General features: G+C 45.9%; 1 protein-coding gene across 23 annotated transcripts in view; it reads right to left on the bottom strand.

The window, feature by feature from the left end:
* Positions 1 to 505: 505 nt before the first annotated feature.
* The window catches only part of adgrg6 (adhesion G protein-coupled receptor G6), a 195,230-nt gene continuing 180,440 nt past the window's right edge, over positions 506 to 15,295 (bottom strand). For 22 of the 23 annotated variants that reach the window (XM_033026023.1, XM_033026008.1, XM_033026011.1 and 19 more), the window contains 2 exons: positions 14,595 to 14,744; positions 506 to 1,982 (listed from right to left, as the gene is read on the bottom strand). In XM_033026023.1, coding sequence (XP_032881914.1) covers positions 1,804 to 1,982; positions 14,595 to 14,744 — 329 coding nt within the window. In that variant the 3' untranslated portion in view covers positions 506 to 1,803. Of the gene's footprint in view, positions 1,983 to 11,517; positions 11,571 to 14,594; positions 14,745 to 15,295 lie in introns of all 23 variants that reach the window. The other variant, XM_033026020.1, reaches the window with a different exon arrangement.

The raw sequence follows: 15,295 nt of genomic DNA, 5'->3' as shown, positions 1-15,295 counted from the left end.
CAGCTGACATCTAGAGCAGCGGATGCAGTAGATGAGGTTGGAGGAGATACAGGTGAACCTTTGTCGCACCTGGAACGACTGCTTGGGTCCTTGAATGGAGTCGAGGGGGGAGGTGAAGGGACAGGTGTTGCATTTCTTGCGGTTGCAGCGGAAAGTGCCCGGGGAGGGGGTGGTACGGGAGGGAAGGGAAGAATTGACAAGGGAGTTGCGGAGGGAGCGGTCTTTGCGGAAGGCAGACATAGGGGGAGATGGGAAGATGTGGCGAGTGGTGGGGTCACGTTGGAGGTGGCGGAAATGGCAGAGGATTATTTGTTGTATTTGCCGGCTGGTGGGGTGAAAGGTGAGGACTAGGGGGACTCTGCCCTTGTTGCGAGTGCGGGGATGGGGAGAGAGAGCAGTGTTGCGGGGTATGGATGAGACCCTGGTGCGAGCCTCATCTATGTAGGGAAGGCGATTGGGGAGGAGATGCACCCTTAGCTCCCAGTGCACCACTGCCACCATTAGATGCATGTTGGTATTGCAGACTTTTATTGCAGCCACAAGTACAGGTAACGTTAAACAAGGAACACACAAGCAGACAAATTACAATATTTTTTGGAATAAATACATTTGCAAATATTAGTCACAGATTTAAGGCACTTTTCAGATGAAGGGGTGATCGTGATAACATGACCCTTGATCTCTGAAATGGTTCCAACGAGAGAAAGGATTGCCTATAATGTGTCAAAGTGCTTCACAGCCAAGGAAGTAATTTTTTTGAGTACTTGCTTTGTTTGCACACAGCAAAATCAACAGCTTTATAATAACCAGGGATTCTTCTTTTAATAAGTGTGTGTGAGGGTCTGGAGCAGCTTTCCGAATCAAACAAACTTGACCTTCTTCAAAATATTGACCATGGGATCACTTCCATCATTCTGAGAGAGCAGATAGGGCGTCACATTAATACCTCATCCCAAATAGAGCATCTCCAACAGCACTAGGACAGCACCATGTTGCAGATGGTAGAGCCACTATCTCACCCGTGTAGGATACTGGCCTTCAGTGCTATCAGTGTGGACTTTGCACATTCTCCCTGTGACCATGTAGGTTTCGCCCAGGACCTCTTGTTTTCTCCCACGTCCCAAAGATCGAGGGGGTCGGTGAGTTAATTGCCCATGGTAAATTGCCCTATATGTATGCGAGGGGTAGAATCTAAGGGTAACTGATTGTAATATGGGGAGAATGGGATTGCTGTAGGATCACTGTAAGTAGGTGCTCAAATAATGTCAATGGGTTTCTAAATAGTAATGAACACTAGGCTACCATGTCCCAGACCGTCAGAGTCTGAAGAAGGGTCCCAACTCAAAATATCATCTGGTCATTACCTCCAGATACTGCTTGACCTACTGAGTTTTCCCTGCACTTTGTGTTTTCCCAATTTATGTCAAAGGGTTACTCAGAAGTGTCAATGGGTTCCTAAGTACCGTCAATGCGACCCTAGGAAGTGTCATTGGGTTCCTAGGAATTGTCAATGGGGCTTTGGGTAGTGTCACTGGTTGCTTAAGTAGTGATAGTGAGAGTGGATAAAAGATGACGATCTTCAGAGTTTAGATGACGTCCATTAATGAACTAATGACTACTCTGGCAGTGTACAATTTCACCTGAAGTCTCTGATTAAACTCACTCTTTCATTCACTCCCACAACCCTTGCGGTGAGAGGCCTGCTGCCCATTTACAGATTGACCAGCGCATCCATGAGAAGCCCCTCAGCTTCCTTCCAGAACCCATCCTCAGTTCCTTCTCTCTCTCACTTGTCGGGACAGCTCAGAACTTTGTGCTGTGGCTGAAGTTTTCGGACATCATTATGTTCTTGTAGAAGTTGTCTGAGTGGGTTGGGTAGTAGGATGAGACCTTGTCCAAGCCATTGTGGATGGGAACAATGGGATCCTGGCGGGCGTCCAAGTGGCCAAATTTCGATGACCTCACAGCTGCAAACAGGCCATCTAGCATGGGAAAGAAACAGAGGCAGTATGTATCAGACTGATAATGGTCAAGATTTATAGAGAGACCGAGTCTTGGCGTCATACAGCTCTGAAATACTCCCTTCAACCTAACATCCATGCTGACCAAGCTAATTCGTCCATGCTCACTCTAAGCTAATTTCATTTGCCTGCATTTCATCCATATCTCCCTAAACCTTTTGTAGGAAGGAACTGCAGATGCTGGTTTAAGCCAAAGATAGACACAAAAAGCTGGAGTAACTCATAGAAACATAGAAAATAGGTGCAGGAGGAGGCCATTCAGCCCTTCAAGCCAGCACCGCCATTCATTGTGATCATGGCTGATCGCCCCTATCAATAACCCTTGACTCCACTAGCCCCTAGAGCTCTATTTAACTCTCTCTTAAATCCATCCAGTGACTTGGCCTCCACTGCCCTCTGTGGCAGGGAATTCCATAAATTCACAACTCTCTGGGTGAAAAAGTTTTTTCTCCCCTCAGTCTTAAATGACCTCCCCTTTATTCTAAGACTGTGGCCCCTGGTTCTGGACTCGCCCAACATTGGGAACATTTTTCCTGCATCTAGCTTGTCCAGTCCTTTTATAATTTTATATGTTTCTATAAGATCCCCCCCTCATCCTAAACTCAGCAAGTCAGGCAGCATCTCTGGAGATCAAAGATAATGACAAAATGATGGAGTAACTCAGCGGGACAGGCAGCATCTCCGGATAGAAGGAATGGGTGATGTTTCAGGTCGAGACCCTTCTTTAGGTCTGAAGAAGGGTCTCGACCTGAAACTTCACCCATTCCTTCTATCCAAAAATGCTGCCTGTCCCACTGAGTTACTTCAGCATTTTGTGTCTATCTTCGGTGTAAACCAGCATCTGCAGCTCCTTCCTACACATCTCTCGAGATCAGTCTGAAGAAGAGTCTTGACCCAAAATGTCATCTATTCCTTTTCTCCAGAGATGATGCCTGACTGGCAGAGTTATCCCAGCTTTTTGAGTGTCTACCTCCCTAAACCTCTCTTGTCAATGTAACTATCCAAACACCTTTTTAATTTTGTTACTGTACCTGCTTCAACTATTTCCTCCGGTTGCTCGTATACCCACCAGCCTATGTGTGAAAAAGTTGCATCTCAGGTTCCTATTAAATCTTTTCCCTCTCATCTTAAACCCATGCCTTCTAGTTCTTGATTCTCCAAGCCTGGGAACAAGACGGTGTACATTTATCTTATCTATGCCCGTCATGCTTTTATACACTCTATAAGATAATCCTCGGTCTCCTGCACTCCAAGGAATAAAATCCTAGCCTGCCAAATCTCTCCCTACAGCTCAGGCCCTCAAATCCTGATAACATCTTCATGACTTTTCCTCAGCAATCTTTCCAATTTAAAGGGCGTCTTACTGTAAGGTGACCAAAACCAAACACAATACTGTTGGGTAAGTCCGCTCAGACATGTGCAAGTCATTTAAAGACCAGTTGATCAGAGATCAGGGCCAGCATGTTCCAGTAAAGACAAGGGATATGGTTAGCAAGGTAAGGGTACTTTGAATGACCAGAGACGTTCTTAAGTCGTGAAAAAGAAAAAACATTTGTTTGTTTTGAGGAAGATGAAATCAGTCAGGGCCTTTGAGGAATATAAACCGTGAAGGAAAGAACTCAAGCAGACAATTAGAGGGGCCCAAATGAGCCAGAAAAATGTAATTGGCAAGTCAGGTTACAGAAAATCCTAAAGTTTTCACATGTACAAAATTAGAGGGCAACTGGAGAAAAGTGTAACACCACTCAAGTTTACAGGAGGTAATTTTTGCTTGAAGTCAGAGGATGTCGGCAAGTTACTAAATGAGTACTTTGCATCTGTATTCACCTAGTAAAAGGGACATGAAGAACAGTGAGATCAGTTTGGGATATACTAATATGCTAATGCAGTTTGCGATCAAGAAGGAAGTGGAGTTGGGTCTCCTGAAAATAATTAAGGTTGATAAATCCCCAGCATCTGATCTACCCCAGATTACTGGGAGAGCCCAGAGAGGAGATTGCAGGGGCCTTGGCGATGATCTTTGTATCTTCTTTAGCCCCAGGTGAGGTCCTAGAGGGCTGGAGAGTAGCCAATGCTGTTCTTTTATTTGAGAAGTAGAAATAAACCAAGAAATTACAGGCCAGTGAACCTCGTGCCATTGTTAGAGAAGCTGTTGGAGAGGATTTAGTCACATTTGGAAGAGAATTGGACAATTAGGGACAGTCAGTCATGTCTTACTAACTCAATTGAGATTTTTGAGGAAGTAACAATGAGGGTAGGGCGGTGTATATTATCGACATGGATATTAGTAAGACATTTGATAATGTCCCTCATGATACAGAAGATGAAGATGCACGGGATCCAAAGTGACTTGATTTAGAACTGGCTTACTCGTAAAAGACAGAATGTACTGATGGAAGGGTGTTATTCTGGCTGGAGATCAGACACCAAGATTGAGGGAGGTGCAGGTAATGAGGAAGGTTCTCATAGTATACGGCAGTATTATCTGCAGAAATGGGTGGAGAAATCACAGATGGAGTTTAATCTGAGAAAGTGACTAAACTCCATCTGTGTGGTGCTCATTTTAGGTGCTGCACTTTGAGAGATCAAATGCAAGGGGAAGGTTTACAGTTAATGCAATACCCTTAACAGCATTGATGTGCAGTGCGATTTTTGGGGTCCAAGTCCATTAGTCCCTAAAAGTAACGACAAGTTGATAAAGTGGTAAATAAGGCATATCATATGCTGTCTATCATTCAAGGTATTAAGTATGTCAGGAACACTCACTCGACACTCTGATTGTTTCTGAGCACCTTTGAGACTCTTTACCATCTTAACTTTCCAGTATGGAAGCAAAGGGTTTTTTTATTCTAACCCCCTACATTTTACTTCCAAGATTTAAAAAACACATTTTACCTCAGCATTACAAAAGCAATCACATGTTGGAACTACAATGTTCTCCACTTTATTCCCCCTGTAGACCCAAATTAGCCTTTTACAATGCATTTTGGTACTGGTTTGTTCGTGTTATGTGTAACAAGATACAGTCAAAAGCATTCTTTTGTCTGCTGCCTCCGAGTCATCCACTTGTTGGACAACTGGGTCAACTGGGTGGAGACAGGCTAGGGGGGGGGGGGGGGGGGGGGGGGGGGGGGGGTTGGTGGGTGTGGGCGGGGGGTGATAGGCATGAATCGCAAGTTACGGGTGCTAGAGGAAAGTAATGGTTATGATGGTCACTTTCCTAAGTAAGGAAAGTGATCATCAGAACCATTCAAGGAAGAGGTGAAGGGGAGGTAGAACAAGGCGAAGGAGGGGATCCAGTGGGTGAAGTGTGTGGGTATTGGGTCAATGGAGGCAGGAGGGGAAGCAGTTTGAAAGGAGAGTGGAAAAAGGGGCCTAGGTGAGCTAAAAGAGAAAGTGAAAAACAGGGTTCTGGGGAGTTTTAAGGAGAAAGAGTTTAAAGGGAGCATAGGAACCAAGTCCCAGGTGAGTTTAAAGGCAAAGTGGGAAGAGTTTAAAGGGAGTATGGAAACTAGAGCCATGGTGAATCTGAAGAGAGTGTGGAGAAACAGGGCTTGGTTGAATTATAAAGGAGCACAGGGAACAACGGCTGCTGAACCAGATACTGAACCATCAGCATTCCTGAACAATCTGATTTCTGAAATCTTTACTGCACCAGCAAAAAATAATAGATCCAGGATCAGGTTCCATGAGCCACGTCCAGTGTTCAGAAACAGCACGGCTTACACTTTCCATGCTCCCGCCCGATTCCCATGTGCCCTAATTTCCTTCTCCAAAGATCCAGTGATATCATCAGTGATCCAGCATTAACAGGCCAGAGAGTGGAGAATTGTTAACCCTTTTCGGTAAAGAAATTTCTCCTCAGCCCAGTTCAAAGTTGCCGATTCTATATCCAGATATTATTCCATTGAGTTCCGAATTCTCTGGCTGGGGAACCGGTCTCCACTCAGTCAGTCCAACCCAGAATCTTATCAGTTTCGAACAGGGATCTATGGAACTGAATATAGGAAGCTTGATGTTACAGGTCATTTTTGGCTGCAAACGCCCCAGGTATGAACACAATGTACCCACGAATCAGCACTTGGGAGACCAGCGAGGATGGATATACCAGCTGCTGGGGGGATGCCAGCATCATCTGACGAATGGAACTAGATCATTCCCTCATGCATATTCTCCCCACATGAGCCACAAAAATCCGGAGCTGGGTTGAGCTGAGCAGAGCTGGGAGCGCTGAGCAGACGTGCTCGTTGAGTTGGATGAGGCCGGCTGGCGGCCGTTCTTCCCGCCTCTGCTCGCTCTCCCGTCACCGCTGTTTTTGAGGTCCTCCCCCACACATTGTCGTAAACAGTCTGGAGAAGGGTTTCGACCCGAAACTTTGCCTATTTCCTTCGCTCCATAGATGCTGCCTCACCCGCTGAGTTTCTCCAGCATTTTTGTCTACCGTCGTAAACTAAGGACTGTCTGGAATAGACTTTTGGATAAGGAAATCAAGTGATATGAGAAAGGAAAATGGACAAGCTAGTGTTTCAATGCTAACGTACCTCATGGGTGCTATATCTGGTACTATTTACTGTTATACAGACAAAAAGTTCCACCCTCTAGGTTGTATTCCCTAGAGCGGAGAAGAATGAGAGGGCATCAACAAAGTTCTGACAGGATTTAGTCAGAGGGTGGTGAATCTGTGGAATTCTTTGCCACATAAGGCTGTCAAGGCCGTCAGTGGATATTTTTAAGGCAGAGATAGATAGATTTTTGATTAATACAGGTGTCAGAGATTATGGGGTGGAATGGGGTTTGGAGGGACAGATAGATTAGCCATGATTGAATGGCGCAGTAGACTTGATGGGCCGAATGGCCCAATTCTACTCCTATCCCTCTGACCTTATGAACACGAGGAGCATCGTTCCCCTGGATAGGGGAGCTAGAATGAGAGGTCACAGTTTCAGACAAAAGCGTAAGACATTTTGGAGAGTGATGAAGTGAAATATCTTTGGAATTCTCTGCTATAGCAAATTCTGGTGGGGGCTTAGTCCTTGTATGTATTAATACAAATAGAAGGATTTCCAGAACACTCGGGACATTAAGGGCATGGGAAAATTGCAGGAATGTGGCATTGGGAAAGATAACTAGCCATAAATGTACCAAAGATACTGGAAATATACCAGCAAGACTATCTGTGCAAATCCTCCAAATCCGCTGGAAGGATAAGCAAATCATTATCTGTGTGCTCTCCCAGAGAACTGCTCCTAGTTAGAAACATGTGAACTGCAGATGCTAGTTTACAAAGAAGGACACAAAATGCTGGAGTAACTCAGTGGGTTAAGCAGCATCTCTGGAGAACATGGACAGGTGACGTTTAGGTCGGGACCCTTCTTCCTACTGATTGTAGGGGGAGAGGAGGGTTAAGTCTGAAGGAGGGTCCCAACCTGAAACATCGCCTATTCGTGTTCTCTAGAGATGCTGCCTGATTCACTGAGTTACTCTACCACTTTGTGTCTTAGTTATATGCAGTCAGGTACATTGGACAGGCATTGTTGTGGACAGACCCAACACAATGCTCCCAAATCACACACTATTCCAAACTCTGCCATTGGTTTTCAGTTGAACAGAGAAAAAGATTCAAGAGAGCATTCAAAGCTTCCTTGAAGTAATTCTAACTGACCTCTGTGAATCTCTGGCCCATAACCGCACAAAGTGGAGAAGCACTGGGGAAGGCGAGACCTTCAAGTCCATATGCTCTCTGATGGCACATACTGTAGAAGCAACAGAAGGAGAGCAAAATCCCTCCCTCCACAATTACCCACCTGCCTCATTCCGTCAGTCACCACCTGTGCCGTTCTAATCTCTCAGAACTGAAATATTATCTCTGCTTTTTTTCCCCCAAAAACGCTGAGTTTTTCCACCAGTTTTATTCCATCCATGGAGGATTCAGCGGTTCCCACATTGCCCTCATCCGACTCCTCAGAATTCAATAGACTAGAGTGGGTCAAGAACCATACAACATGCAAACATCCCCTTCGGCCCAACTAGTCTATGCTGTCCGGAAGTGGCGGCGCTGGGAACGGCTGCGGCTCGCCTGCAGTCCATTTGTCTTTACTTTTTTTTGTTGTTTTTTTCGTTTTGTCTAGTTGTGTTTTTGGTTTATAGGTTGTGTTTATGTGGGGTGGGGGTGGGGGGTGGGGGGTTGAAACGTGGTTTGCTGTCTCTCCCTTGGGGGGAATACGACTTTTTCGTCGTATCCCCCCTCTCTGCCTCCGTCTGCGCTGAGGCCTAATGGCGGAGCTGGCGACCTCGGGACTCCGGAGGCAGCCTGTCAGGACTCGCCCTGGGCTCGCTCCTGTGAGGGCGGCCCAGCTCGGGGCTGGAACTGCGCTCCCGTGAGGACGGCCTGGCGAGGGGCCGAGACTCTCCCGTGAGGGGCTGTGGCACTCCCGTCGGAGTGGCCCAGCCCGAGGGTGGAACGGCACTCCCGTCGGAGTGGCCCAGCCTGAGGGTGGAACGGCGCTCCCATCGGAGTGGCCCAGCCCGAGGGAGGAACGGCACTCCCGTCGGAGTGGCCCAGCCCGAGGGAGGAACGGCACTCCCGTCGGAGTGGCCCAGCCCGAGGGAGGAACGGCACTCCCGTCGGAGTGGCCCAGCCCGAGGGAGGAACGGCACTCCCGTCGGAGTGGCCCAGCCCGAGGGTGGAACGGCGCTCCCGTCGGAGTGGCCCAGCCCGAGGGAGGAACGGCACTCCCGTCGGAGTGGCCCAGCCCGAGGGAGGAACGGCACTCACGTGAGGCCGATCCGGCTCGGGGCTGGAATGGTGCTCTGGTGGCTGGGACGGCGTTCTGGCGGCGGTGACCTGGGTCCGGGGTTGAGCCGCGGGCCAGCGGCTGCGTCCGTTGGACTGGAGGGCGGCAGCTTCGACCACCCCGGGCCGCGGTGTTTGAGCCGGCCCGTTGCGGGGTTCGGTGAGCCGCGGGACTGTTTGTACCATCGCCCGGTGGGGAATCGCTTCAGCGCAGAGGGAGAAGAGGAGGGAAGAGACTGCAGCCCTATGATTTTTGCCTCCACCACAGTGAGGTGCTTGGAGGACTCACTGTGGTGGATGTTAATTTGTGTTTATTGTTGTTATTATTGTATGATGTATGTATGACTGCAGGCACGAAATTTTGTTCAGACCGTAAGGTCTGAATGACAATAAAGGCATTCAATTCAATTCAATTCAAGATGCTCCTGCTAAGCTAGTCCCATTTGCCACATTTGGCCCATATCCCAATAAACCTTTCCTATCTACAGTATGTACCAATTCATGTGTCTTTTAAATGTTATGATAGTACCTGCCTCAACTGCCTCTTCTGGTATCTTGTTCCATATACCCACCACACTCCGAATGAAAAAGTTGCCTCTCAGGTTCCTACTAAACTTGCCTCTCTCACCTTAAGCCTATGGCTTATGGTTTTTGATACCTCTACCTTGGGTAAAAGACTGTGCACACAGCAGATTTGTTCTCCTCCTGATTTTATATACCTCTATACGATCACCCCTCAGCCTCCTGGAATGCTCCAGGGAATGCTCCAAGGAATAACTTCTTCCTATAGCTCAGGTCCTAGGAACATCCTTATAAATCTTCTCCACAATCTTTCCAGCTCAATTATCCTTCCTAGAGCAGGATGACCAAAAACTGATTACAGTACTCCAAATTCGACCTCACCAACATCGTACAGCTATAACATAATGTTCCAATTTATAAAGTCTGACTGATGAAGACTAATACACCCAAAGCTTTCTTGACCACCCTATCTACCTGTGACACCACCTTCAAGAAACTATGTACTCACACTCCTAGATCCCTCTGCTCTACAATACTCCCCTGGGCCTTATTATTCACTGTGAAGGTCTTGCCCTGGATTGACTTCCCCGAAATGCAATAGCTTGCACTTATTAGCATTAAATTCAATTAGCCATTTTTCTGCCCACTTGCCCAGCGGATCGAGATTCTGTTGCAATGTTTGATAACCATCTTTACTGTCTACAATACTGGATAGTAGAAGCAAGTTATTGCATGCCATTAGAAGCACGTTATTCTCGTCGCCATACTATGGGAGGGGTGTGGAGGCTTTGGAGAAAGTGCAGAAGAGGTTCACTAGGATATTACCTGAATTGGAATGTATTTAAATATCAGAAGTTGGACAACCATGTTTTCTCTGAAGCACTGGAGATTGAGGGGAGTCTTGGCAGAAGTATACAATCCCAAAATTATGGGAGGCTTAGATCGTGTAGATAGAGTCTTTTACTCAGGGTGGAAATATCAAATTCTAGAGGGTTTGAGAAAGGGTCTCGACCCGAAACGTCAACTATTCCCTTTCTCCAGAGATGCTGCCTAACCCTCTGAGTCACTCCAGCATTTTGTGTCTAAACTCTAGAGGGCATAGCTTTAATGTGTGAGAGGGGAGAGTTTAAATGAGGTGCAAGGCAAGTGTTTCACACAGAGTGGTAGGGATCTGGAACACGCAGGTGTGGTGGTGGAAGCAGATACAATTGAGACATATAAGAGGCATTTAGATTGGGCAAGGGTGAGGGACAATGACCTTAGAATTACGGCATTATATATAAGGATATTTTCTATGATTGAAGTTTTATATTGTCTTGATGCTCACTGAAGAAGCACAAACCTCTTTGCAAATCAACCTGCACAACCCTAAACCTATCGTGGAACACGGTCCACCTCTTGCACTATCATGGACTTGTTTCTTTTTCCAAATTTTCTTTTTGTCTGTTTTTTGTGCATGGTCTTTTCCTTTAAAAACATTTCAGTGAAATTTATGTATCATTTATATTCTTGTTTGTTTGTCAGAGTCAATGTGCTGTGATGCTGCTGCGAGCAAGATTTTCATTGTACCTGTAGCTCACCGTACTTGTGCATATGACAATAAGCTCAACTTAACATGACTTGAAATCAGGGGATGACAACCTTTGTGTCCCTGGTTAAAATCAAATCAAACGTAAGGCCGCGGTTCATGCAGTGGCCAACAACACTGGCAAGTTAGGCCTTGAATGGACAAACCCAGTGAAGGTCCAAGAGAAATGGACAGGGAAGGGTCACAAATGGAGAAAAGGGACCCATGTTGTGAGAAGGCCTGAGGCATAGCACGGTACCTGATCCCCTCAACTCTCGCTCAACAATCCATCTCAAACATGCACACTGACTAAACAATGGTATTCTTAGCACAAAATGGTGTGGAGTGGGAGTTAGAAGTGTAACATCTCCGCACCTTCACTTAATGTCAAAAAGAAAATGGCCTCCCAGTACGGGTGAACCTGGTCATGCAAGAGTGCCAACCCTTGGCCAGTGGTGTAAAGGAAAGTAAAGGGAATGCCTTGCAATCACATCACATCACAATACAGCATATGCGCGCTGCCTACACCCATGGCACAGGGGACTGGAGTCCCTTCAACGCATGGTTGCTGCAACTGCTGGCCAAACAGTGGTGGGTTATCCAGCATGCTTTACCTTTTAAGGGGAACTCATCTCTGCGCAGGGACAAGCTCTCAGAAGACATCATCCTGTTCCAAAAACACATCAACATTTGTTATTCAGAACGATGTGACAGTACATACAGCACCCGTGTCCTTTAAAGAAAGACATGCATGTATATAGCATCCTACACCCCACAAACATCTTTGCAGATTAATGGAGGTGCCTTATCTGTTATATTGCAGGAAGCAGCACCCTCTTCATGCACAGCAAGCTCCCACGAGCCGCAAGTAATAATGTCCGAATAATCCAGAATCATAGAGAGAAGTAGAAAAAGGCCTTTCTGCCCTCTGAATTCCAGCTGACTGTCATTTTTGTTCTAATCTTACGCTCATCCATTTTATTCTCCATTAAATCTTGCCATATTGTACTTTATGTCCTGTTGTGTGGGAGGAAACCAACACACCCAAAGGGAAAACTCACATGGTCACAGGGAGAACTCTGCCAGAGGTCAGGATCAAACCCGGGTCATTAGAGCTGTGAGGCGGCAACTCTACCAACTGCACCACAATGCCACCATTATTCGGAATGGTCTGCTGAAAATATCCAGTCTTTACTTTATTTTTGGTTATTATCAAAATTATTATTAAAAAGGTATTGAGTAGTGACTTGCATATATTGATCAACTGCAAGTATAGGATTGTACTTGTTCTCAATCGGCAGAAAGTGATGAATATCACCCGGGGTTCATTACGGGTATTGACCTCCGTACCATTGAAATGATCTACAGGAGGTACTGCCTCAAGATGGCTTATGATATCATCAAAGATCTATACCGCCCTGGCCATACTCTTATTTCACTGCTTTCATTGGAAAGAAAGTACAGGGGCCTGAGAACCATTGCTTCCATGTTCAAGAACAGTTTCTCCCGAGCAACCATCAGGTTCTTAGAACAATCTCACTCTTACTTATTTTCACTGCAACTTACTCATCACACAGGCTCATTAACATCCCACAATTTCTCCTCATCTCAAGCTTCAAATGGCCAAGCTCTTATCCTCAGCTTGGTCCTCTGAATTCCAGACTATCCAACCTGGTGAAACAACCTCTCGATTTCATTACTGTCCAACCCACTAAATTTGCAGCCATGTGCAAATACACTTCAGCAAAGTTGGTTAAGCTGTGCTGCCTTTGTTGGATTGAATGGCCACCTCACCGTGTTGAGATGCCTTCGAAGAGAAGCAAATGAAGCCATTCCCTATGAAGCTTTGGTCAAGTCAGGTCATCGGGCACAGAGGAAAGAATCACAACATGTTGGTTTTGGTGACCAGTAGTCCAAAATTGGGTTCTTATCTTCTGTTGCATGTAATCACGAGAAATCGGAGTGGAAATGTGCCAATGGAACCCCACTTTAAGAAGCAGGCTACAGCACACAAATACTGCTGTGCAATTAACATATACAGTCCTAACACTAACCCCAATCACAAATATATCGTTGCATTTCAAAATCGCTGCACATTGGCACAAATAAAATCAGAAAACTTTGGGATAACTGGATCTGCATTTAATATCCACCCCTAATTCCCCTGGAAGTAGTTTAGGGATCGAAGAGCAAACTCCATCTGGAATAATGAACCATATATTTATGGTATATTTCCTCCTCTACCTTTTGCCCCCTCCTCTCCAACTTTATCTGCGTTCACACTGCCTTGGAAAAGCAGCCAACATAATCAAGGACCATTTTCAATCTGGTCAATCCCTCTTCTCACCACTCGTCAGGCCGAAGATGTATAAGCTTGAAAACATGTATTGCCAGATCAGGAACAGTTTCTTCTCTACTGTTATCAGACTACTGAAAGATCCTCCATTAAGCTAGGAAGCAGTCCCGATTTCTCAACCCATCTCATTGTGGACTTTGCATTTTTTGGTATCTGCACTTTCTCTGTAATTGGAACATCATAACCTGTAACACTATATTCTGCACTTGATTGTTTTTCTCTTTGCACTACCTATAGTACATAAGTATGGCTTCCTTATACTCATGTACAATTTGATCGGACTGGATAGCATGCAAACTATGTTTTTAGCAGTATTTTGGTACAATAATAAACCAATATCCATACCAATAATGTTGAAGGAGTATCACCTTTGAAAAGTTCTAAACCGTATCAGCATGACTTCCTACCAGGAATATAATGCCAGTGAAGTTTATTGGACTTCTTCATGGAAGCATCAGCCGGAGTATAGAGAGGTGAATGAGTTTGACAAGATTCTAAATAAAAGATGACCTCATGATAAGAGCCCCTGATTTTGGGAGTAATATATTAGAATGGATAGAGGCTCAGCTATCTCGCAGGAATAACAAGTGATACCAGTGTGTGGAGTTTGCACTTTTCTCTGTGTCCACATGGGTTTTCTCCGGGTGCTTTGGTTTCCTCCCACATCCCAGAGATATGGATGATGCCTGGTTTATGGACTGTTCTAAATTACCCCTTTTCCAGGTGGGACCAACGATCCCCGCATAGGAGTCACAGTTTAAGAATAAGGGGTAGGCCATTTAGGACTGAGATGAGGAAAAACTTCTTCAGCCAGAGAGTTGTGGATCTATGGAAATCTCTGCCACAGAAGGCAGTGGAGGTCAATTCACTGAATGTATTCAAGAGAGAGTTCGATATAGCACTTAGGGCTAACGGAATCAAGGGATATGGGGAGAAAGCAGGAACAGGGTATTGATTCTGGATAGCCGAATGGCCTACTCCTGCACCTATTTTCTATGTTTCTATATTTAACACTAACCTACACACACTAGGGGCAATTTTACATTGATACCAAGCCAATTAACCTACAAACCTGGACGTCTTTGGAGTCTGAGAGGAAATCGGAGATCCTGGTGAAAACCTACCTAGGTCACAGGGAGAACATACAAGCTCTGTACAGACAAGCAGCCATAGTCAGGCCCAAACCCGGGTCTCTGGCGCTGTAAGGCAACAACTCTACCGCTGTGCCACCTTGCTGCCATTGGGATAAGGAGTAGTCTAAAGATTAGTTTGGGATAAGGATTAGTCAATAAAGTCCAGGATTAAACAAAGAGACAAGGAGTTCCTGAGCCTCACCCTTAGTGCTGCTTTTGAAGAGGCTGGAACCAGACTTGAACTTGCTGGTCCAGCTGGTGGAGTTGGAACCGATGGAGCTGGAGGAAAGGGACTTGCCCAGGTTTTCGGAACTGACTTTCTTTGTGGTGTTTGTGATCGTTCGGCTCCAGTCTGGAAGAAAAAGAGATCATAAAGAAAGACCGTTAAAAGAAGAACAACATAATACCACGTGTCCTTAATTAAATCAGGGCAGCCATATTATTTCCAACATTTCTTCATCACATTGGATGGCGTCAGCAATCATCTATGCTGGCATATGGAGGAATACCGTTCATTTCCCCCAGTTGCTTTCATGCAGGTTATTCTCTCTCATCCTTCCCATCATCTCCTGTCTCTCTCCTCCCTTCCCCACCACCATACCCACCCCCACCCTACTCCGATTCTCTAATCATTCAGAGTCACCAATTAAACCACCAGCAGATATTTGACGTGATAGAAACAGGAGCACCCAAGTGAAACCCACATTGTCACGGGGAGAACGTGCAAACTGCACGCAGCACCGGAGTTCAGGATCGCACCCTGGTCACTGGAGCAGTGAGACAGTGGCTCTCCCTGCTGCACCACCACGCCTCCCATAAACAGAGCAAAATAACCAGGAGAAGCAGCCAGACCCTCTCATTCCAAGGCTCAGGGCACCAAGACCACCAGTTCCCTGACTGAGC

This window comes from Amblyraja radiata, chromosome 8, assembly GCF_010909765.2.
Source record: "Amblyraja radiata isolate CabotCenter1 chromosome 8, sAmbRad1.1.pri, whole genome shotgun sequence".
Lineage (NCBI taxonomy): Eukaryota > Metazoa > Chordata > Chondrichthyes > Rajiformes > Rajidae > Amblyraja > Amblyraja radiata.
Note: the sequence above shows the minus strand (reverse complement) of the source record. Positions and strands in the feature narration are given on the sequence as shown.